General features: G+C 54.9%; 1 protein-coding gene across 6 annotated transcripts in view; it reads left to right on the top strand.

Annotated features, from left to right (window-relative positions):
• Positions 1-2,275: 2,275 nt before the first annotated feature.
• PGS1 (phosphatidylglycerophosphate synthase 1) overlaps positions 2,276-24,329 on the top strand; it is a 43,033-nt gene continuing 20,979 nt past the window's right edge. For 2 of the 6 annotated variants that reach the window (XM_027770755.1, XM_027770757.1), the window contains exons 1-7: positions 2,276-2,440; positions 6,049-6,238; positions 11,281-11,358; positions 13,083-13,182; positions 13,948-14,137; positions 14,755-14,933; positions 16,605-17,126. In XM_027770755.1, coding sequence (XP_027626556.1) covers positions 2,295-2,440; positions 6,049-6,238; positions 11,281-11,358; positions 13,083-13,182; positions 13,948-14,137; positions 14,755-14,933; positions 16,605-17,126 — 1,405 coding nt within the window. In that variant the 5' untranslated portion in view covers positions 2,276-2,294. Of the gene's footprint in view, positions 2,441-6,048; positions 6,239-6,361; positions 6,490-8,483; positions 8,614-8,736; positions 8,865-11,280; positions 11,359-13,082; positions 13,183-13,947; positions 14,138-14,754; positions 14,934-16,604; positions 17,127-24,329 lie in introns of those variants that run through there. The other 4 variants (XM_027770758.1, XM_027770759.1, XM_027770756.1 and 1 more) reach the window with 4 other exon arrangements.

The raw sequence follows: 24,329 nt of genomic DNA, 5'->3' as shown, positions 1-24,329 counted from the left end.
GCTTGGCTAAGGTACAGGAGGAAAGTGGGTAACCAGCAGGCTGTATGCTTTCTATTTTTTCTTTCTTTTTTTTAAAAAAATAATAATTATTTTTTTAAACTTTCTTTATTTTAATTGGACCAGAAAGGGACACAATGAGAGAGAGAGAAACTGAGAAAGCAGGCCACTACGTCTGGGACTCGAACTGTGGTCGGCCATGTGGGAGTCCAGTGCCCTTAACCACCATGCCACCTGCTGGCTCCCGGCTATATTCTTTCAATAGCTAGCTTTTTCTCATGTTGTAATAGCAGCTTGCACATAAGTCTCTAAGGGATCACCAAATTTCCAGAAATTACTCCTTTGACGTCTCCGATGTTGGGGCCCAGTCGCCCCTAACCGGTAAGAGTTTAAGTAGCACCATCTCCTGGCTTATTTATAGCAGTAAAGGAGCAGGAGAGGGATGGATATTTAGAACCAAAGCAAGTTTATTTGATCTTGCAGAGGATTAAAGTAAGATTTACAGCTGACCAGCTCTCCTTCCCTGTAATGGCATTGTCGCTGGCAATGCCTTTGGCGCAGTTAGTGCTGTTCCGGTAGACAGAGCCCAGCCTGAGATGAGAGTGTCCTGGTAGATAGTCCCTGTAAGCAGAGTGATGACGGAAGCCCGTCCCTTCCAGGGCTGGCAGGCAGGCCAGCGGGAGCCTTCGAGTGGCGGAGCATGTGACCAGTTCTCGGCAGGCACTCGTGTGCCCAGTGTGCTTGACTGCCTGAGGCCCACTGTGCGTTGTAAACGTGTTCTAGGTGTCTGCCCAGCACACTGGAGCTGCTTGTGGCCAAACCTGGAGGAACGTCATCTGATCACACAGTGAGTGCTGGCAGCCCCAGCCTCGAGCCGGCCTCGTTGTGGGAGTTAGGCAGGCCGCCGATCTGTGTACCTCCGGGAATCCACACTCATTTCCCTTCCTTGAGTGTAGGTCTTGCGTTAGTCAGGAAGGGCCGTCTGCTGCCAGAGTTGCAGGAACTGCCTCTGTAGTTTCTCGAGCCTTTCTCAGGAAGTGTTATGACTGTTTCTCTTCTCATCAGTTCACTTTTTTACATGTGCGTATAGATGACTGAGCTGGTAGGGTGGGTTTTTCTTAAAAAGTCGTTTCTGAAAAGATTGCAATCCAGAAAGCCCAGTTTCTTCTAAAACCTTATTTTCATCATTCTGTACAGATCTGGAGAGGCTCCAGGAAGCCGCAGAGCCTTTAGCACAATCTGATCTCATGGTTTCAGAAGAGCCCGTGAACCTTTAGAGCCTGACTTGGGGCCTGTACCTGCGGTCCTACCACGGGGACTTGTGGGTAGAGTCTAAGGACAGTCCCCCAGCTGCATCATGTCCTCTGTTGGAAGCCCATGTGCCCTATATTGGAAAAACCCCGACAAGTTGGATATTACTTGTGTCCATTGGTAGTGGGTGAATTCGCTACTGTGGCTCCAGGGGAAGCAGACACGTATCCTCTGAAATTGTAGAGGGAAGGGACACCTAGAGGTGAAGTGTAGATCGGGTGTAATTCTCTGCTGCTTGCCCTTCTCTGGTGCACTCCTCCACCAAGACCTTGGGACCTCTGGGCACATCGTTGCACGTCCCAAGGAAAAATGCCAGGCGTGCCCGTGCTTTTCCACGAAGCACATGCAGCTTTCACACATGTGGTGAAATGGAAAACCTGTTTCCCCCCGAAGGGAGCAGTGCCTTGTTTTCTCCAGGCTTCTGCTGTCCTTTCTTAGTGGCAGCCCTAGTCCATGAGCTCAGGGACAGGAGTGTCATGCTCTTGCTGCTTGGTTAGGACAGTTCAGATGTGGCTCTTGGGTGGCTGGGAGTCCTTCCCTCCTAACACCCCTGTGTCCTTCATGCTCGGTGCACCTGCTTGCCCAGGCCCAGGTCAGGTGCCCTCAGTGCTCATTAGGCCCAGCCTGCACCCCGGTTCAGAGACTCTGCAAACCCCACACGACGGTGCGCCTCAAGTCCTGGGTCGATCTGGAGCGAGTATCCTGGGCTGATGGCTGGTGCCGTCGCCTTTCCCGTTGCAGACTGAGGGTTGTATTGTTTGTCGGTTGTTTTGGAGATTGCCGAGTGAGCTGTGTGCAGGGAGGTAGAACAGTTGTCTGATTTTGAATCCCCGTGGCAGGGAGGAGCACCTGCTCTTGCCCCTGGCCCCATTCTCTAGACTGGCCCTGACTTCCAGGGCTCAGGCTGGGCCTTCTGAGAGGCAAGCGGGGGCAGAACCTCATCCTCTGGCCCTGCCCCCACTGCCTCCTCCTCCCTCTAACTAGAAATGGGAACTCGATGGTATCTAGAGGGAGATGATTCAGGGGAACGCAGGCCTGGTGTGGAAACTCTGTGTGTGTGTGTGTGTGTGTGTGCGCGTGCGCGCGCGCGTGCTCTTCTCTACACGGTGACTGACAGCTCCCAGCTTCTCTGGTAAGTCACCACAGCCTCTCTGCCTCCTCCACTCTCAGGGCCTAGTTTCAGCCTGGGACGCGTGGTCTCTTAGTAACCCTCCCTGGTGTGTGGGGACTTGCTTCTGCAGGTGGTCGGCCCCTGAAGGCCGGGATTACTGCGCAGCAGGGGCTGCTGCAGCACAGGGCTCAGCCTTTTCTGAGAAAATTCCCAGGAGTTACATTGTGGAAAGACGGGAACCAACCCCCCTGGGTTCTGGCTGAGGTGAAAGGAAAATACATGGCCCCTGAGCAGGCCCCTGGAAGCCTGCAGTGCGGGTTCAGCACGGGCTTGGCTGTCTCCACCCTACCGCACTCGGAATGCCTTGTCCAGGTGTGGTCGCGGTGTGTGCTGTGAGATCCAAGGACCCCTTTATAAAACGCTTTGCTCCCTTTCAAAGCGCGTCCTCTTTAGGTCCGTGAAATCACCACCTGAAGGTTGGCCCTCCGTGATGCAGCCATGAAGCCTATTGGCTTTGGCTCCTCCTGCCCAACAAAGCAGACCTGTCCGTACCTAGATGAAGCCGGAAGCCAACATAGAAAGCCTTGGACAACTCTTGGACCTAGGCCCTGGTGGAGCAATCCCAGGGAGCTGCCTGGCTGGGAAGAGATGTGCCAGGTAGCCCCAGGGCTCTGGGCTGCCAGACTGTGCGTGTCCTCTGCACGGACTCCTGAGGCACTGCTGGGTTTGTCTCGTGGTGGTGGTTTTTGCCAGTCCCTGCTTAACATTTTATTTGTTACAATTTTTGCCAGGGTGTGTGTGTGTGTGTTCGCTGGAGAGAGAGAAATCATCCTCCAGGGGCATGGCCACACTGTATCCTTTCTCCATTTCTCCTTCCTCTCGGGATTTTGTTTTGTTTTATTATTATATTTAAAATTTGCTTGGGGCTAAAGGTGCTGGATTCCCACATGGCTGACCGTGATTCAAGTCCCGGACCTGGCGGCTTAATTCTGCTTTTCTTTTCTCTCTCTTCTCTCTCTGGTCAAATGAAAGAAATAACAACAACAAATGGGAATAAATAAATAATTAAACAATTTTATAGAGCACATGTACTTACTGGAGAGACAGGGAGAGAGAGGGAAGGTGAACAAGCACACTCCCTCATGCCATGCCACATTTCCTTCTCCTCCATTCTCCTCTTGGGATTTGGGGCATGCATGCACATGCATGTGCACTGGCATGTTTTTCAAGCCACCAGGTTTGGACTTGGAACCGCACAGCGCCTTAACCACCACGCCACTGGCTAGCTGGCCTCTGCCTCCTCCCCTCCCCCCCAGTTGTTACACATTTGCATGGCCAGCAGAGGGCGCAGCGGTTAGTTGCTAGGCTCCTATGCGGCCGAGTGTTCCTACATGTAGTCACACCTCTCCTTGCACAGAGCGTTGTCCTCTCCCTGATCCCTGTTTGGACTGGATCATTTCTCAAAGCCCATTCAGGAAGGCTGCTGTAGCTCCAGGCGTCAGCAGCTCCCCCCACCCCCTGCTGTTTTTTTTTTTTTTTTTAAGAGAGATTTTTGCTATAGGGTGTGTGTGTTCGCCAGAGAGACAGAGACAGAAAGTGAGAAATCACCCCCCGGGGCGATGGCCAGCCATAATCCCTTCTCCTCCATTCTCCTCTCCAGTCTTGGGCATGCACACAAGTTGCCGGGTCCGGGACTTGAACTTTGGTCAACTACTTGGGAGTCCAGCAACGTACCCATTAAGCCATCTGCTGGTCTCAGCAGCTCCCCTTTTGATCACAGAGCACCTGTGCTAGGTATTCTGACATTTACTTAATCCGTTTCTGCATTTCCCCGTGTCCTGGATGGTTCCGGCTGTGTAGGGTGGTGTTGCAGGCGGCAGAGACTGGGCAGGCTCCTCACTTGCGCTCTCTGTGGTGCGGAGCAGCTGCTCACGTGTGAGCCGAGTCTCGGTTGGCACGGGCCCTCTCTTGCTTGCCTTGTGCCCTCGTCTTCCTTTCTGGAAACTGGTTTGCATCTCTTGGTCCCTGTGGAGGGTGTGCAGGGACTGACCCATGGCCTGGAGCAGGGCTGGTGGTGCCCAGTTCGTTCCTGTACCGTCTGAAAGGTAGCAAGTAGTGCGGCAAGGCAGGGGTCCTCCGCAGACAGGCCGTGGCTCATTGGTAGCCGCGACCTCAGGGCGATAGGTCACTGTGAAGCTTTCCCCTCAGTTCTCAGGAGCCAGGAGGGTTCTGCCCTCCCCTCAAACATGGTGAGAGTGGGAAATGGAGGCAGCAGTCTAGGCCTTTGCTTTGCTCACCGATGCCCATGGGTGTCATCACCTCTTTAGAGACAGCAGGGGACAGCAAGGCCAGTCCCAGCCTCTCTAGGACCCAGAGCTGCACCTTCCACCATTGACTAAAGTTTTCTTGGCAGGGACCGGCTGGGAAGGCCGGTGGGCTTTCTGGGAAGCACAGCTGTGGGCCGTCTGGCGTGTGTGCGAGGATGTTACGAACCCTGGGAAGATTCTGCGCTCTATCATGAAGCAAGCCAGTGAGGTCATCTTCCTGGAATTTGTGGCCAGGCCTGGGGTGTTGCGCATCCGCTCCCTAGAGTCCCTCCTGAGGTCACAACTAGAGAGGGTTTTCCTGCTGCAGTTTCAGGACTGGAATTCGCAGGAGGGTTGCGTTCACGTGGGGCTCTGATGTGCAGCACCGTCCCCCACCTCCCACCCCAGCCCTGCTCTGGGCAGCACAGGTGTGGCTTTGTGTGCAGCATTGGGCTTCTTCCTGGCTCAGCTCAGTGGGGCGTGGGATCTGCTAGGTGTGCAGGTTTAGGGGGTCAGGTGTGCACCAGCCCAAGCCCGTGGGACCCCCAGAGAGGATGTGTCTGCAGGGGATGCGGTAGCTCTCAAGAAGAGCTCCTTTTGCCCAGCCTCTTCCCAGTTGTTCTTGCCCAAGTCCTGACTTTACAGAGAACAGTTAACTGGGGGTCCTTCCTTGAGTGGAAGCCCTCTCACGAGTCGTCAGCCCTCCCCGCTCTGGGTCTCCCCCAGTGGCTTCTGTAGGCTGAGGGCTCGGGCTGGATTTGGCAGGAGGAAGCGGTGTTCATGGGGTGGGGGACTTTGTGCTGCTCCGTATTTGGTTCCTGAGTGTTTGGCGTCGACTTAGGGCTTGGGGTTATCTGTGGGCAACGGCATTTCTCAGGTTGCTCAAGGACTAGGTTCTGAGGAGTGAAGAGGAAGGAGGCTGAGGGGAAACTCCCTTTTTCCCTTTACTCATGAGTGTGGCACATAGCGAGAGCAAGATGCACACCCTCATGAGATCCTGTCACATGCAGTCCCCGTCCCCTGGCCTCTAGCCTGTCAGATCCTTGGCACTTGCCTGCGTGCTCAGCATGTTTGAGGCTAACGGGGTAAGGGGTCCAGATCGAGATCACCAGGGGAGATCCAGCTTCTCCTGAGCAAGACGTTCCAGCTGGAACATCTTTTTGCAGAAATTCATTTGAGTTCATCTTTAAAATGGTCAAGAAAATTTGAAATTAGCAAAAGCAACACCGCCAACTAAAGCCCGACCCCGTTTCCCACAGTAGCAGGGAGAGGCCCAGCGGAAGGTGCGAGGAGTAATAATGCCCGTCACGTTTCTCTGTCCAGGTCACCATGGCTCTTACTGGCTCCTTTGCTGTCCCCGGCTGTCCCCCACATCACCTCCCCACCCTGCTGCCTGTGTCCAGAGAGTGTGCACAGGTTCCAGTGGATCAGAAACCTGGTTCCGGAGTTCGGAGTCTCGAGCTCTCACGTCAGGGTGCTTTCTTCCCCGGCAGAGTTTTTCGAGCTCATGAAGGTAAGCCATGACTAAAGGAGAGCAGTGCAGAAGTTTGAGTGAGAGGTTGTGGTTGTGGGGGCAGGTTAGGGGGTCCTAATACATTCTGTTCGAGAAGTTTTCTCTTTTCCTCTCTCTCTCTAGTGTCTAGCGGGCACATGCACTAGCTGAAGAGAGAGGAAGCGAGAGCGCACCCTTGAGGGAGGTGACGGTGCTGCAGCCCTTCTCCATTTCTCTTTGTAGCATTTCGGGCCTGTGTGCACACGTGCCGGGTGAGTTTCTCGAGCCACTGGGCCCGGGACACGAACTGTGCAGTTGGCCAGGTGGATTCTGACTGCCTTAACCACTGTGCCACCAGCTGGCCCCATCTCTTCTTTTTAGTGAAAAGCTTTTGGTGGCTGGTCAGCCCAGTTCTTTTGGGGCCTTCTGCCTGTTAGGTTTCAGCTTTGCAGATGGTTGAGTTGAGCCACAAACAGAAGCTTACCTGCACAGTCCGTGTCTCAGACTGGGAAGCTCTGAGAAGGGAGCATGAGGACAGGGGCCTGGCGGATTTGGTTCTGGGGACACATCGATCCCCTCTGTCCCGTGTTCCACCGCTAGAATGGCAGTCAGTGAGCATATGTGGACTGCATGGGTCCATCCCCACCAGAGATGGCCAGGGAGAACGGAGCTGGTCCACGCACGAGGAACTCTGTCCCAGGAAACAGCTCCATCACAGTGGTGTCACTTCAGTGATGTAGCACATGGGAAATGAAGACTCGTGGTTGGGGTTTGATGTGTCGAGGTGGCCAGAGCCTGTTCAGTGAAGAGCCACTTAGAGATGATCCGAGGAAGCCACACAGCCTCGTCTGAGGTCTCGCAGCCCTGCTCTAGGAGACCCGCTCCTGGGAGAGTGTGAACTTTGTGTAGGGGGTTCACCTTTCAGCAGTTCCTCAGGTTTACGTGCCACGTCTGGTGGTTCTGGCTGAGCTGCCAATTGGGATGAAGTCATTGACAGTTTTTAACAGTGTGAGCTCTGAGCTTGCCTTGGCAGTGGTGGTAGAACGAAGGTCTGATGGAGGCAGCTAGTGCTGCAGAGATGGACAGTGTAGGCTGGGGTTCACCCGGGCAGAAAACGAGCTTGTTTGTTCTGATGCCCGCCCGTTCTCTGTCCTCCGCCCTCCATTGATGACACTCCGTGTCGTTTCTGCCCGGCCTGCCCCTGGACGTGTTGTGTATATGCCCGTGCACGCAGGTCCTGTCCTCCTTCCCCAGCTCCCTGTACCCCTCTCTGCCTTGTACATCCTTGTCTGTGTGGAGCAATGCTGCAGCTGGTGCCCTTGCTTCTACTTGGTTCTCTTCTTGGCTTGAAGAGACAGGTTTTCCAAAGGCGACTTTTCTCAGTGTCATCACCAACTCTGAGTGAGTGCTTGACTGTGTCTGCACATGGTGAGCCCTGGCCAGGAGGCTGGCACCTGCTGCAGGGGTCGGGGTGCAGGGGCCAGGAAGGAACAGAGGGACCTGGCCTTGCAGCTGGGGAGAAGCTGAGGCCCTCCTGTCCTGCCTTCTCGGCTGAACCGTGGCAGATTGTCCTGGCTCCTGTCCCCCCCCCGCTCTGGGTCTCCCCCAGTGGCTTCTGTAGGCTGAGGGCTCGGGCTGGATTTGGCAGGAGGAAGCGGTGTTCATGGGGTGGGGGACTTTGTGCTGCTCCGTATTTGGTTCCTGAGTGTTTGGCGTCGACTTAGGGCTTGGGGTTATCTGTGGGCAACGGCATTTCTCAGGTTGCTCAAGGACTAGGTTCTGAGGAGTGAAGAGGAAGGAGGCTGAGGGGAAACTCCCTTTTTCCCTTTACTCATGAGTGTGGCACATAGCGAGAGCAAGATGCACACCCTCATGAGATCCTGTCACATGCAGTCCCCGTCCCCTGGCCTCTAGCCTGTCAGATCCTTGGCACTTGCCTGCGTGCTCAGCATGTTTGAGGCTAACGGGGTAAGGGGTCCAGATCGAGATCACCAGGGGAGATCCAGCTTCTCCTGAGCAAGACGTTCCAGCTGGAACATCTTTTTGCAGAAATTCATTTGAGTTCATCTTTAAAATGGTCAAGAAAATTTGAAATTAGCAAAAGCAACACCGCCAACTAAAGCCCGACCCCGTTTCCCACAGTAGCAGGGAGAGGCCCAGCGGAAGGTGCGAGGAGTAATAATGCCCGTCACGTTTCTCTGTCCAGGTCACCATGGCTCTTACTGGCTCCTTTGCTGTCCCCGGCTGTCCCCCACATCACCTCCCCACCCTGCTGCCTGTGTCCAGAGAGTGTGCACAGGTTCCAGTGGATCAGAAACCTGGTTCCGGAGTTCGGAGTCTCGAGCTCTCACGTCAGGGTGCTTTCTTCCCCGGCAGAGTTTTTCGAGCTCATGAAGGTAAGCCATGACTAAAGGAGAGCAGTGCAGAAGTTTGAGTGAGAGGTTGTGGTTGTGGGGGCAGGTTAGGGGGTCCTAATACATTCTGTTCGAGAAGTTTTCTCTTTTCCTCTCTCTCTCTAGTGTCTAGCGGGCACATGCACTAGCTGAAGAGAGAGGAAGCGAGAGCGCACCCTTGAGGGAGGTGACGGTGCTGCAGCCCTTCTCCATTTCTCTTTGTAGCATTTCGGGCCTGTGTGCACACGTGCCGGGTGAGTTTCTCGAGCCACTGGGCCCGGGACACGAACTGTGCAGTTGGCCAGGTGGATTCTGACTGCCTTAACCACTGTGCCACCAGCTGGCCCCATCTCTTCTTTTTAGTGAAAAGCTTTTGGTGGCTGGTCAGCCCAGTTCTTTTGGGGCCTTCTGCCTGTTAGGTTTCAGCTTTGCAGATGGTTGAGTTGAGCCACAAACAGAAGCTTACCTGCACAGTCCGTGTCTCAGACTGGGAAGCTCTGAGAAGGGAGCATGAGGACAGGGGCCTGGCGGATTTGGTTCTGGGGACACATCGATCCCCTCTGTCCCGTGTTCCACCGCTAGAATGGCAGTCAGTGAGCATATGTGGACTGCATGGGTCCATCCCCACCAGAGATGGCCAGGGAGAACGGAGCTGGTCCACGCACGAGGAACTCTGTCCCAGGAAACAGCTCCATCACAGTGGTGTCACTTCAGTGATGTAGCACATGGGAAATGAAGACTCGTGGTTGGGGTTTGATGTGTCGAGGTGGCCAGAGCCTGTTCAGTGAAGAGCCACTTAGAGATGATCCGAGGAAGCCACACAGCCTCGTCTGAGGTCTCGCAGCCCTGCTCTAGGAGACCCGCTCCTGGGAGAGTGTGAACTTTGTGTAGGGGGTTCACCTTTCAGCAGTTCCTCAGGTTTACGTGCCACGTCTGGTGGTTCTGGCTGAGCTGCCAATTGGGATGAAGTCATTGACAGTTTTTAACAGTGTGAGCTCTGAGCTTGCCTTGGCAGTGGTGGTAGAACGAAGGTCTGATGGAGGCAGCTAGTGCTGCAGAGATGGACAGTGTAGGCTGGGGTTCACCCGGGCAGAAAACGAGCTTGTTTGTTCTGATGCCCGCCCGTTCTCTGTCCTCCGCCCTCCATTGATGACACTCCGTGTCGTTTCTGCCCGGCCTGCCCCTGGACGTGTTGTGTATATGCCCGTGCACGCAGGTCCTGTCCTCCTTCCCCAGCTCCCTGTACCCCTCTCTGCCTTGTACATCCTTGTCTGTGTGGAGCAATGCTGCAGCTGGTGCCCTTGCTTCTACTTGGTTCTCTTCTTGGCTTGAAGAGACAGGTTTTCCAAAGGCGACTTTTCTCAGTGTCATCACCAACTCTGAGTGAGTGCTTGACTGTGTCTGCACATGGTGAGCCCTGGCCAGGAGGCTGGCACCTGCTGCAGGGGTCGGGGTGCAGGGGCCAGGAAGGAACAGAGGGACCTGGCCTTGCAGCTGGGGAGAAGCTGAGGCCCTCCTGTCCTGCCTTCTCGGCTGAACCGTGGCAGATTGTCCTGGCTCCTGTCATATGGGGTGGCGGGAGAGACAGGAGCCTGTGCTCGCCAGGAGAGACTAGTCTCCATGTCGTTGTCACAGCCCGGCTGTCCTATAGGACCTGGCATCCTGTAGTAAACAGGTGTGCTTTGACTGCCGGAACCAAATTGCTTTGTCCCTTATTTGTGTTTCTCTTCATGATCGTTCCCACCAGCAGCTATTTTAATAGATAATGAGACAAACAGCAGCCGTGGGAAGTTGTCTGACTTTTCCGTGTACAGAAGCCTTTCCCAGTGGGTGTTCAAGTCTCTGTTGGGACACCGCCTTGCTGCGTGGGTGGGGCAGGCCTGGGGCATGCTGGCCCTAGTTGAGCGCCTCCCTCCCTCTGGCCTGTCTCCCTCCCTCTCGCTTGCTTTCCTGTATACTTTTTGGGGCTTTGACCTTTGGTAGCTGTTGTTCCTGCTTAGAGGTTTGGAGGTGGGGTCCGTTGTTCTGGGCAGGAGTGGGGTCCAGGGGAAGAGTCTGGCTGTTAGGATAGGGGTGATGGGCATCTTTGGGTGCTAATATATCCTGTTCATGTGTTCGTTCAGCTGTGCTCTACATGTCAGAGCTGGTACATGCGTGTTACGAACAGCTCATGCCTGGCAGCTGGGTGCTTCTCCATGCTCCACTCCCTCTAGCACTGTTCTGCAGGGACACCTCGTAGCGGGTGTGCCTATACCCTCCATGCTCCTGCAGATACGCTCACCTGCTCGCGTCGAGAGCTGTGTATCCGATGGGATGTGAACAGGTGGCACCATGGGTTGTGCTCGGTTCAGTAATTTGCTTTTGTTTCTCAGCAGTTCATTGTGGACACTCATCTCGGCATGCAGAGGCTCTTTCATCCTTGTCTGTGGCTGCATTGCGTCTGCAGTTGGGGTGGACGGCTCTACTTCTCATGCTGAGACTCTTAAAAAGGATTGTGGGTCCTTATTTGGCTGGTTACCTCACATGTTTTGGGCTTGCTTTCAATATTAGTTGGTGAAGGCATATAGTTTAGCTTGGATGCCATTTACCTCTAAGCTCAAAAGATGATGTTTTTTTCAGTGAACTCTGAAAGGGATGGGTGTGAATTTTGAGTTGTCTCTTTTTTTCCAGGGGCAGATAAAAGTGGCCAAGAGGCGGGTCGTGATGGCATCCCTCTACCTGGGGACGGGCCCTTTGGAGCAGGAGCTGGTAAGGCTTGTTTGGGGTGTGATTCTAGCAGCAGAGCGAGTAGGGCCTGAGGCCTCCCAGGTGCCCAGGACTGTGGGGTTGGGGCAGAAGTGCCTTTCTGCGGTTCCCATCTTCAGCCAACTCTCATTTTTGTTGCCCCAGGTATGGGGCATGTTGGGAACCCCTTGACGGGGTGGGGAGACCTGATGAGGGCATTTCTGGCCTGGGGGGCCAGGTCACCCTTAGCCTGTTGGGAGCCAGTCTCCAGTTTCTGGGTGGCCCGTGAGCTAAGAATGGTATTTACATTTTTAACTGATTGGAGAAAACCAGAAGAATATTTTGCGACTCATGAAACATATGTGAAATTCCAGTTTCTGTGTCCATTGATAAAGGTTTATTGGAACCTGGCCGTGCTTGTTCATTTGTGTGCTGTCTGTGGGTGCTGTCATGCTGCAGTGACAGCCAAGTAGTTAGGACAGACCATCTGGCCCACAAAACCCCAAATAGTCACTACCTGGCTGTTTTCAGGAAGGGTTTTCTGACTTCTAGACAGATGAATCAAAGGGCAGGTCAGGCTGCCTAGTGGCTTTGCCCAGGGCTGGTGTTGCGTGTCAGTTCTGTAGCTGCCTTGTTCTACCTGGGCTTTCTGTTGGGGCACACGTGACACTTACAGTGAGGTCAGCAAGCTGGGAAGGAGCCGAAGTCCCAGTGTCTGTGCTAGGTGTGCTGCTGGTAGTCGAGCTCAGTGTGGCTTCTGGTGGGCTGGCAGGACCTAGCTGGAGCTGAAGAGAGTCCACAATTGGTTCTAGTCTCCTGGGATGGCTTTCTCTTTAGAGGTAGTGGGATAGGCCCATTGCCCAGACCCAGTGTTTCGGGTTCATCCTTGTCAGAAACTTCCATATGGGAGCTGGGGAGTAACTTGGGCGTTGGAGTGTGGAGGAGGAGAAGGTGGCTAGCCTAGGCGCTTTCTCCCACTGCTTCTCCGGGGAAGGAGCCTCTCTGTTTCAGGCCATACCCTTAGCTGCAAGCTTGGGAAGCTGTTCTCCGGAGAAGAATGTCGCCTCGCCCGTGGAGAATGGCCAGTGGGCAGGGTGTGTCTTTGCTAGTGCTCTCCGCGAGTAAGCGAGTAAGGGTGCTGTCCGTTGTATGTCTGCGAGGTTTCTCTGCCTGATGGAATGTGTGCGTGAGCTGGTGCCTTAGCACATCCAGGAGTGGCCAGGTCCAGGCCACTTGGGCAGTCTGCTCTACCCCATGCTCCCCCTTCTCTCTCTGGAGGCCTGGACTGCAGAAGGTGTGGGTACTGCTCTGATGGCCATAGCTGGGCTGTCTCAGGAAGGGCTTTCAGCCTCTGAGCACTAACGGTGCGTGTGTGTGTGCAGAGAGGATGGTGAGAGCCTTGGGTCATGAGTTGATTAGTGATTTTTTTCCCCCCAAATTGCCAAGGGGCTCATGTACTCACTGGAAAGAGAGAGACAGAGGAGAGGGGAACATCCCCATGGGTGTGGTCATGCCACAGTTCCTCCCCTGTTTCTCCATCCTGCCAGGATTTGGCATAAGCACACAATTCCCAGGCCACCAAGGCTGGGACTTAAACCATGGTCCGCCTTGTGGGATCTGGCTCTCTTAACCACCAGGCCATGGGGCTGGCTGGAGTTGATTAGTTTGCTCACAACTCACAAGCTTCTTTTTGGAGTCTTACACCCTGTCCTTCCCCCCACCCCATCCCCCCTTTTTTTTCTCATCAGGTGGATTGCCTGGAAAGTACTCTGGAAAAGTCTCTTCAAGCAAAGTCCCCTTCAGACCTGAAGGTCTCCATTCTCTTAGACTTCACACGGGGCTCAAGAGGTAGGTGTTAGGCCCCGTTCCTCCTCACTCACACCCTCAGTTTGAGGAGTTACACTGAGTTCCCCTTCCTCGGGCAGAGCCAGGCTGTTTGAAATGGCCCGTGCTGGCCCAGACTGCCCAGTGCGCTGCATCAGGACCCCTGCAGTGGGGACCGGGAGCCTAACTACAAACAACTTGGGCAAAACAGACTTCAATCCCTATGACTGACCTTTTGGTGGGTCCCGATTTGGGGTTTGGATATGTCTTCTTGCCCTGTTTCCTTGGGCTGGCTTCATTCTCAGGCTCCGTGTGGTCGTCTCTGGTGGCTGAGGCCTGCACCTCCATGACATTGTGTCCGTTGGCAGAAGCAGGCCTGCCGTGGGCCATAGTCCTGCCCTGTAATTAATCGCTGTCATCAGTGGTTCAGAGTGTGCTGAGTGGCCAACCCAGGCTTGTGTGTTCTCTTGTGCAGTTGGGGTGAAGGGTCAGGGTAGGTGGGTCATTTCACCCAGAGCAGAAATGCTGAGGGGGGTGGGCTGGTAGTCCTGGAGGACGTTGGGTGCAGTTCCCAGGAGGATGTCCTGGGATGTGGCAGGCACCAGAGCCGAATAGGTCCTGAGGTCCCCAGGTGACAAAGAGCTCCAGGTGGGGTGACCAGTTCGGAGGGTCACGTGAGGGCGAGGCCCAGGGGGAGGTGGCTTCTGGCTGCCAGGTGGGCAGGCAGGCAGGCGGCCAGCTGTCCTTCCTGGTGTGACCTGCTCTTCCTTGGCACTCGCGCTCATCCAGGCAGGAAGAACTCGCGCACGATGCTGCTTCCACTCTTGCAGAGGTTTCCAGAACAGGTCAGAGTCTCACTCTTCCACACGCCCAACCTCCGTGGCCTGCTCCGACTCCTCATCCCTGAGCGCTTCAACGAGACCATCGGCCTCCAGCACATCAAGGTGTACCTCTTCGACAACAGTGTCATCCTCAGCGGGTGTGTGTCCCGCCGAGGGTTACCGTGCTCTCCTGCAGGGTGGGAGTCTGGGATGAGGAAGGGAGAACATCACTCCTCAGGCCTGGGGAGCCTGCTTGTGCCCGCAGGGGTCTGCTGTGGAGGCTGGCGCTCATGGAGGCTGGCCGAAAGATCACCCTGTGTAGCAAGTTCTCGCTGTGTACCAGCTGCCGTGCCTATGCGTCCTCACTGATTGCCGGCGAGCCAGGCAGGATTTTCCTCACTTTATACGTGAGAGCAGGTCAGAGAGGACGAGTAATCTTGTCAGGCAGAGCCAGAGCACACACAGGCAGGGCCAGGCAGAGACCCATGTCCTTTGATTCCAGATGTGGCCACTGGCTGGCCACTTGCACGGCCCAGTGCAAGTTGACCTTTCATGCCTTTCTGTTCTCCTGAGACAGGCAGCTCCTGGTAGCCCACTTTTCTGTCACCTGAGTGCTCTGCTCGCCTGGCTGGTGCCCAGTTGCCATTTATTCATTGGCTGTACTTGGTGCCCTGACCTGAGTTTGTCGATCCCCTGCTAGTGACCCTGAAACCTGGCTACCGGGACACCCTGTTGCAAACTCACCTGAGTCCTCCCTGCTTCTTCCTCCCTGTAGCGCAAACCTGAGCGACTCTTACTTCACCAACCGCCAGGACCGCTACGTGTTCTTGCAGGACTGCGCGGAGATTGCCGACTTCTTCACAGAGCTTGTGGATGCTGTGGGGGACGTGTCCCTGCAGCTGCAGGGGGATGACACGGTGCAGGTGGTGGACGGGATGGTGCACCCGTACAAAGGTAGGGCCCTGGCTCTGCCGCCCTTCCGTGGTTGTGGGTGGAGTGGGGCGAAGCACAGGAGAGCACACCTCTGGGTGGCCTTGCTGCAGGAACAGAGGACTTGGGCAGCAGGGCCTCACTCTGGTTTAGTCTCAAGCCAGACAGATGTGACTTGCTGGCATTGGTCGTGCTCTGTGGGCCAGAGAGCCAGCACAGGAAGGTGGCAGGGTGGGCTCGGACCTGTGCGACCGGGCGAGTGGGCCAGGAGCCTGCCCTGCGCTTACAGGAAGTGGCCTGAGCATTGCCCGCCTCCGCCTGTTCCTCCGACCTCCTGTCACGTAGGCCTGCGGCTCTCAACTCATTGAGGTCGGTGGCCTCTTGCCTGGAAAGTGAAACAGGAGAGCTCAGCTCTGCTCGCTGGGAATGGGCACGTCACAGGGAGCACCCAGGGCATGCGCATTCCTGCCATTCCTGTGGCTGTGGCTTCCCTGTGGCCTTTCAGCGTTGCTGCTGAGTTTGCAAGTGTGCCTGTGATCTGAGGGGCGCAGCTCCCTGGACCTCAGGAGGAGACGCGATCCCCGTGTCCCATGCTGCTGGGATGGAAGTGCCTGGGTGTGGGGGGGAACACTGGACACTTGGCAGAAATCCTGTGCCCATGCCAGGAGCCATGGACCTCCAAGCCAAGCCAGTACCTGTAACAGCTCTGCTTGTGCCAGCTGGGGGCTCGGCCATTATTATTGTAGTTTGAATTTCATCAATAAAAAAATTGTGAAGATCTCGGGGCCGGCAGGTGGTGTTAAGGGCACTGGACTCCCACATGGCCGACCATAGTTCAAGTCCAGGACCTGGAGGCTTACTTTCTCACTTCCCTTCTCTCTCTCACTCTGTCTTTCTCAGGTCAAATTAAAATAAACGAATAAATAAGTAATGTTTAATAAAATAATTCTTTAAAAAAACCTGTGAAAATCTCTTTTCTATCTTGTCATATAAGTACTTAAGTATTTTCAGTTTTGTCTTTTGTCCCACAAAGCCTTAAGTATTTACTATCTGACTTGCTCGCTCTCTTTTTTTTTTTTTTAAAGTTTTTTGCTATATGGCATGCAAGTGTGCACAATAGAGAGGGTGAGAAACCACTCTCCAGGGGGCAGACCACGCCACAGTCCCTCCTCCTCCATTCTCTTCTTGGGATTTCGGGCACACATGCCCATGCGCCTGGTGTGATTTTCAAGTTGCTGAGTCCAGGACTTTAACCACAGTCAACCATGTGGAAATCTAGCACCTTAACCACCTTGCCACCTGCTGGTGCACAGCACACACCCTGGAGCACAGCACACACACTGACCGCCACGCACGTGTGCACAGCCCACGTACACTTGTGGCAGTCCCTGGTATTACCCTCCAGGGAACCACTCTCCTTGTCTCTGTGCCTAACCTCACCTTTCCTCTCTGAGACTCACATGCAGGCACTCCTGGCCACCTCTGCCCATGAACGGGCCCTGCGCAGGCCCTGTCTCGGGCAGCTTTTCCACGAGGAACCGTGCTCAGGGCTCTGTGCCTTGTGCTCACTCCATGTGTGTCTACAAACAGTCGGTGGTAGCTTCCGCACTCGCCTGTCACCTACCCTGTCCCCTGAGCTGACAGCGGCCAGAGCTGCTCTCGCTCTTCTTCACTCCCCTTCCCTGTCCCCTCTAGGTGACCGGGCCGCCTACTGCGAGGCCGCCAACAAACGGGTGATGGGTGTGATCAACTCCGCCAGGGCCCGCCAGCAGGTGTTGCACGCCCAGACCTTCCACAGCGACTCCCTCTTGACCCAGGAAGACGCAGCAGCTGCTGGTGATCGGAGACCGGTCCCTGACACCTGGATTTATCCACTGATCCAGATGAAGCCCTTCGAGATTCAGATCGACGAGATCGTCACTGAGACTCTGCTGACAGAAGCCGAGCGAGGCGCCAAGGTCTACCTCACCACCGGCTACTTCAATCTCACCCAGGCCTACATGGACCTGGTCTTGGGCACGCGGGCTGAGTACCAGATCCTGCTGGCCTCACCGGAGGTGAATGGCTTCTTTGGGGCCAAGGGCGTGGCTGGCGCCATCCCGGCGGCCTACGTGCACATTGAGCGGCAGTTCTACAGCGAGGTGTGCAGCCTGGGGCAGCAGGAGCGGGTGCGGCTACAGGAATACTGGCGGAGGGGCTGGACGTTCCACGCCAAAGGTACTGCTCCGCGCAGGGGGTGCCCGCGGCGGGGTGGGGTGGGGGGCGCCACGCGCCCAACTGCCTTGCAGGGATCTGGCTGGCTGGGCTGTCAGCACCTTTTCCTTCCCTTTTCTGTCCTCAGGACAACCCACAGGCTCCTCACGTGTCCGTGTGCTCATGTTTTAGATGTTTTAGTTGTGTAAACTGTCTCCCTTTTACACACCAAAAACTTATAAACTCACGTCGTTTTGGTGGCTCTTTTGAAAGATGTGTGTGTAGCCTGTCTCCTACAGCAGGTGGAAAGGAATGTGCTAGTTGGGTCTAACATCGGGGTTCTCAGGGCAGGGCCCCTGCCGGACGCAGAGAGGCCCGCTAGGGCTCATGGGCTTGCAGTTGCAGTCCGACTGGCTTGTCTTCCGCACCTTGCTGGTTTTTCCCTCTGCAGGTCTCCGCCTTTTTCTTTAGCTGAGAAGGTGGAGGCTGTCTGCTTAGCATGAAGTCAGCCTGTGGTAGAACCGGGTTGTCATCCAAGTCACATATTTATTAGGGTCCTTCTCAGGCATCCTGTGGGGCATCCCAGATGGGCCATGACTCAAGCGGCCTCTCTGCGATGTAATGGAACACGTGAGGTCTCGTGCTTGGCAGCAGGCTCACCCCAGGCTCCTGGCGCCGTGGCACTCACCTGCCAGCGCACCACCCTCCTTTCTGGAGCTCATGGAACCCGTGTACCCCGGGGCGAATCCTGTCTGGGAGAGGAGCGAGCAGTATCTGGAGGGCCGGATGTCTGGCCTCGCTGTCCAGGCTGCAGCCTGCCACAGCGCGTGCCTGTGCTGCTTAGACTCGGGGTCATCTTAAGATCCTCAGGGCACACTCTTTTGTTTTAAGCCAGTGTTTTTTTTTTTTTTTTTGGAGAGATTTTCACTATAGGGCGCGTGCGCTCACCAGACAGAGACAGAGAGACAGAAAGTGAGAAATCCCCCCCCCAGGGGGGATGGTCACGCCGCAATCCCTTCTCCATTCTCCTTTCGGGATCTTGGGCACGCACGCACACGCGCCCGGCGTGAGTTGTAAGCCACCGGGTCCGGGACACGAACTGCGGTCGACTACGTGGGAGTCCAGCGACATAGCCATATGCTAACTGCTGGTTCCCGTAAGCCAGTGTTTTTCAACTGGGGATTCGTTTTAAGAAATACTGAGGCCCAGGCCACCCTAGCCCTGAGCTCAGCTCTCTGAGGTTGAACCCAGCATGATAGTTTTGAAAACCACCTGGAGGCTCTGACGCTGCAGCCGTGAGAACCATGGTTATAGTCTGGATGGTGAGGCTCTGGCTTGTCCAGCGGGTCCTCCTTGCTGTGTCTGGTCCACGTGCTGGTCTAGTCAGGTGGCACTGTATAGTGTGGGAAGCAACGACCTTCTCGTGACACAGGGCTGGTCCCAGCATGTGGCCAGACCTGAACCAGACTGGCGATCAGGAGTCTCAGGCGGGTAGGGCCAGTGGATGTGTGGAGGGTGCTTTCAGATTGGCACTGTTACCTCTGGGAGTGACAGCAGGCCTGAGGGTGGGGTGTGGTGAGAGCACTGCACGCTTTCTCTGGGAGGAGCTCTTCGTTTCAGAGAGGTGCTGGGGCAGGGCTGCACAGACGGGACGTGTGCGGGTAGCTGTGCAGAGGCTCAGCCAGGCAGTGCCCCCTCGCCCGCTGCCTTGGGCGTCCCGGCTCAGCCTGTAGGCTGGGCGGGTCCAGGCCTGGCAGTTCTGACTCTGTGGTGATTTCCCTGAAGCTACACTGATAAACGTGCATGCGGTGGCTTCCCAGTTACCGTCGAAACAGACACCCAGCCGGCTTTTCCAGTGTGTCTCGCCTTTTCCCGGACTGGCCTGCTCTTACCACTCCCCCACTCCTGCCCTGGTGTGGGCAGGGCCTGTGATTTGGAGCCCTGGATTAGTGGGGAGGCATGGATAATCAGGGCTGGATCCCAGGGTGCGCGTGTGTGCATGTGTGTATGAGAGGAGACCATGGAGGTAGGGGGGAGTTGTCTTGTGAGCAGAGGGGGCTTCACTTTAAAGCTAGGAGCCAGAGGTCAGGGACCACTCGGTGTTGGGGTCCTTCCAGCGGTGCATTCTTAGGCAACACCGTTCCTGGCTCGTCTCAGTCCCTTCCCCACAGCAGTCTGCTGGTGCGGGCCGAGAGGGCAGCCCTCGTGCTGGGATGGGTGTGGTAGGTGGGCACAGTGGACCTTTGCTTGATGGGGACAAGGTAGTGTGAAGGGGCTGCTTCCCACTAGTGGCTGTGCAGCAGCTACTGTGAGTCTCTTAACCCATGCTCCTGCAGATCCAGTTTCTCCTGTCCACAGACACCCTGGGGCAGGCAGCAGTGAGCCGACACCAGGGAGTCCAGACCCTTGCACCTCCGGCAGTGGTCTGAGTATCAGCACAGTGCTCCGCTGGAGTCGGGCAGCGAGAGGCGTTGAGGATGCACTGTGCTTAGACTTAGGGTTGGGGGCCCTGGGCATGGCGATGCAGGAAGAGGGCCTTGGCCTGGGCTTCTCGTGCGAGGTGACTGCACTGGCCAGCGTGTGCCGGAAGGTCTAGAATGACTCGGTGGCAGGACCTCCGCAGGGCCAGGCCTTCCTCTTCAGTGTTTTCTGTGCTGTCTTATCTGGTGGGGAGTATCTAACACTTGCTGGAAAGATTCTTTTGTGTTAACCACAGGTTGAGTATCCTAACTAAACTGCTTGGGGCCAGAAGTGTTTTGGATGTGGGACTTTCTCAGGCTTTAGAATATCTGCATTTACATAATGAGCTGTCTCAAGGTGAAATTCGTTTATGTTCCACACTCACTCGTAACACACAGCCTGCAGGTGACTATGGTATTTTTATATTGTGGCTTTTTGCCTGACCTGGCTCGAGATCAGGTGTTGGGTTTTTCATTTGTGGTGTCATGTCAGTTTCCAGAAGTTTCAAATTTGGAGCGTTTGGTTGGGTATTTGGATTAGGGATGCTCAGCCTGTATCTGCCAAAGTGGTGTTCATTCTGCCAGCAGCCCGAGTAAAGGTGTTCCTCGATTGCATGCTAGACTGGTTTTGGGTCTGTTTTTGTCCTTTTTTCAGATTTTGCCATGGGTGCATATACTTCTTAGAGACAGAGAAGGGGGAGAGGGAGAAAGCACACCCACTGTGAGTAATGGTCACACCATAATCCCTTCTCCTCCATTTCTCCCTCCTTTGAGGACTTTGGGGTCTGGGACTTGAACTGCGCAGTCAGCCACGTGAGACCCAGCTCCTCAACCACCAGGGCATAGGCTGGCCCTAGGTCGATTCCTTTTTTTTTTTTTCTTTTTAAATCTAGATTTTTTTCTTTCTTTCTTTTTAAATAATTATTTTCTTTATCTTTATTTATTTATTTATTTATTTAAATTTGACTAGAGAGGGACAGAGAGAGAGAGCAAGAAAGGGAGCCACCAGGTCTAGGACTCAAACTACGGTCAGCCGTGTGGGAATCCAGTTTCCTTAACCACCAGGTCATAGGCTAGCCCTAGATTTTTATTTTTTTTTTTATAATTACTTATTTTTTATTTTATTTATTCATTTTTTTAAATTTGACCAGAGAGAGACAGAGAGAGAAAGTGAGAAAGCAAGCCACCAGGTCCAGGACTTGAACTGTCGTCAGCCATGTGGGAGTGTCCAGTGTTTTAACCACCTCGCCACCTGCTGGTCCCTTAAGAGAGATTTTTTTTTTTTTTTTTTAATAGGGCACATGCGCTTATTGAAGAGACAGAGAAAGCGAGAAATCCCTTCTCCTCCAGTGTCCTCTCGAGATTTTGGGCATACATGCCTGGTGTGAGTTTTAAATGGGTCCGAGACTTGAACTGTGGTCGACTAGATGGGAGTCCAGTGTCATAACTATTATGCCTTCTGCTGGTCTATAGACCAGTTTCTTAACAAACCTTAATATATGTATCATATTTTAATAAACTGAGCTGTTTTGAAGAACCAGAAGAACCTTCTACTATTTAAAGGCATGAGAGTCGTCTTTTATAATGTGGTTTCTTAGTTTTCAGTTGGACTTTTGCAAAGACCACATACTTGGAATCCCCAGGAGCCCACTGGTGTGGTTACCAGAGTTGGAGTCTAGGAGCCTCAGTTCAAGTTTACCTTTGGCAGAAGATGAAGGACCTGGTTCCACTTTGTCCTTGTAAAATGGGGCGATGGCCCAGCTTGGTGGCACAGTTGGCAGCAAACCGAGCCTCAGTGCTGGAAGCCACATGGCTGACCTTGGGCTCGGATCCTTGGATCAGCTTGAAATTATATCAGGCGGGGCTTGAGATTCTCACAGGCTGGACGGCGGGGGAAAGGACTGCGGCATGGTCAGACCCTGTCGGCTGCTTCTCTTGTGCGCGCACACACTGATAAAGAATAAAAGTGTATTTTAAAATGGTGTGTTGGCACTGGGTTGGCAGGATACCAGAGTGCACGTTTGAATTCTCACAGAGCCACAGAGCGGATGGCTAGGGGTTGGGCAGGAAGGTTGGGCATCCTCAGGGGCCTGGGTACAGTATTTCTACCTTGTCACCTGTGGCTTTGCTACCCAATCTGGGGTCGTTGGTGATGGTGTTGTGGCCAGAGGTCTGACCTGCTCCTCGGCTCTGAGGGAGTCCGCGGTGGGACCACAGTGGTGAGGGCTGGGGGGCATGCGCTTGGGTCTCAGGCAACTTTTCCTGAGTCATGGCTTGTCAGTTCCTGCCACCTGGCTCTTGCTCCTTGCCTAGTGGGTGTGGAACGGGGTTCTGGGAGCTGGGGTAGAATTTGGACTGAGAGGAGGCAGCTTAAATACTGGAGCAGATGGGAGGGAGTGGGTGCTGGGGTTTCCCTTCCAGACCTTGTCCTGGCCTAGTGGGTGTGGGCAGGGGTGGGCAGGTGCACACTGGCACACCAGTGGTGGTAGATGCTCGTGTCCCTCAGCCTGTGACCTCACCTTAGGCCACTCGAGGAAGCAGCCTTGGGGGCAGCCTGAGCGAGGAGGCCACGTGTCAGGCTTGCTCTCTCTCCTCAAGCTCTGCTCCAGGGAGAGGGGGCTGGGCAGGTAGTGCTCACCCATTGTGACCTCCGCTGGGAGCAGGAAGCATGCAGGTGTCTTGTTTCAGGCCTCTGAGAGCTGCAGCTTCCCGCAGGGGCCACACAATGCCCTGTCCATCTGCTGGAGGGTGTGGGCTCTGCCTGTCAGCATGCATCTAAGGGGGTCAGAAAGGACGGTTTTTTGAGAGATTTTTGCTATAGGATGTGTGCGCTCTTGAAAGAAAGAAAAAGAGAGAAATCACCCCCTGGGGCAATGGGCATGCCACAACTCCTTCTCCATTCTCCTCTTGGGATTTTGGGCATGTGAGCACACATGCCCGGCATTAGTTTCAAGCCTCTGGGTTGAACCGTGGTTGGCTATGTGGGAGTCCAGCACCTTAACCACTGTGCCCCTTGCTGGCCCCACAGATGACTTTAAACATGTGGATGCAGTATTCCAGCATCAGCCACACTGTGGGTGGCTCGGGTGGGGCAGGGCTCTTGCTGACGGGGAACTCTGTTAATGATTATGAGAATGTCACTTTTTATTGCATTCCTGATAGGCTGATTGGCATGGTGCCCAAAGGTGATCTGCCGGTGAGAGGCAGGCAGCCCCACCCTCTCTGCCTGGGTCACAGGCAGGTTGGCTCTCACCTGGAACCCTGCAGGTGTGCGTGGTGGGGGGAGCCATGCGCTGGGCGGAAGCCCGCACCAGCTGCAGCCTTGGAGCATCTTGACTGTTCTGACCCCGGAATCAGCAAGGGCTCGACCATGTGAGCAAGACTCTAGTGTCTTTTGTCTCCTTGTTTTCCTAAGGGCCTGAGAGCCCTTTGAAATGTATTGTAAACTACTGTGGGAGAGGACATGGGAGGGGGTGTAAGTTTGAATTTTTCAAGAAGGGATCTATGAAGGGATCCACTTCAGGCCCCTAACCTGAAGTGTCTATACAGTCCTGCTTTAGTCTACCATGGCTTTCTTACACTTCATTAACCTTCATTTGTTGGAAGAGGCATTTATCCCCATTTTATTTCTGTATTTACTCTGAAAGACATGCAGGTGCCCAGGAAAGGGTCTCATACCAGGATGGCCTCCCCAGCCATCCAGCCAGGTGCAGTCACAGACACATGCGTATACAGGCCACCTGGCATCTTCCCTGTGACCCAGCCCCGTGGGGTGGCGTGTGTGCTGCCGCTGTGCCGCTGTAACTGGCCGCATTCCTTTCACCCCCTGTGCTCCAGCAGGTATTTGTGGAAGACCTGCTGAGTGCTGGGCCGCATTCAAGGCCTTGGGGAAAGACCGCCTGAGCCACAGTGCAGGTTGGCTCCCGGCACTGTGAGGCTTGCTGTTTACGGCAGCAGGTGCCGAGCAGCTGCACCCAGCGCTACGGAGAAAACCAGGGCCCGTTGTGTGGCCCAGGACTAATGTGTTACTCGAGAGAAGCTGGATCCTCTCAAGTCCCAGACCCAGTGGCTTGAAAATCATGCTGGGTATGTGTACATGTATGCCCAAAACCCTAAGGAAAGAATGGAGGAGGAGGGATTGCCATGTGCTATCCTCCTTGGGGGTTGTGGGGGAGTGATTTCTCACTCTCTTTTCTGTCTGTCTCTCTCTCCTGGTGAGCACATACACCCTATAGGAAAAAAATAACCCCTAAGAAATAAGAGAGATGCTGGATCCCACATGGCTGCGGCGTGAATGCCTGGCCTGCTCAGCCGAGACGAGTGGGACAAAGTGCGTGCTCAGGATTGTGGGAGGGAGGAAGGGGTTGTGGTGTGGCCAGTCCCCGTGCAGGAGTCCCCTTTCTCACTCAGTGTGTGCGCACACGCACTCTATCACAGAGAATAATGAAGACCAAAGCAGGACGAGGGGTCAGGCTGATGGTGGGGCGGGTGGGGTGTCTGACAAAGGTCAAGAGGGCCCTCTCCAAGAAGCCTGAGGGAAGAGGGGGCTGCCCATCCTGCTCAGGCAGGAGCTTTCAAGGCAGAGGGAACAGAACTGTGAAGCCCCCTCAATCACACCAGGAGAGCAGAGGGGCCAGGAGGGGTGGCCGGTGAGGTCGGAGTGTGGCAGCGCCTCTCAGACGGGCCCAAGAGGTTTATGAGTACATGCCAGGGGAGCCTCTGCAGGAGCCCCTGCCCTGGCGTGCTCTCCATGGGACGTGTGCATGAG

This window comes from Tupaia chinensis, unplaced genomic scaffold (genome assembly GCF_000334495.1).
Source record: "Tupaia chinensis unplaced genomic scaffold, TupChi_1.0 Scaffold000159_1, whole genome shotgun sequence".
NCBI lineage: Eukaryota > Metazoa > Chordata > Mammalia > Scandentia > Tupaiidae > Tupaia > Tupaia belangeri.
This window is presented reverse-complemented; position numbering and strand designations above follow the sequence as displayed.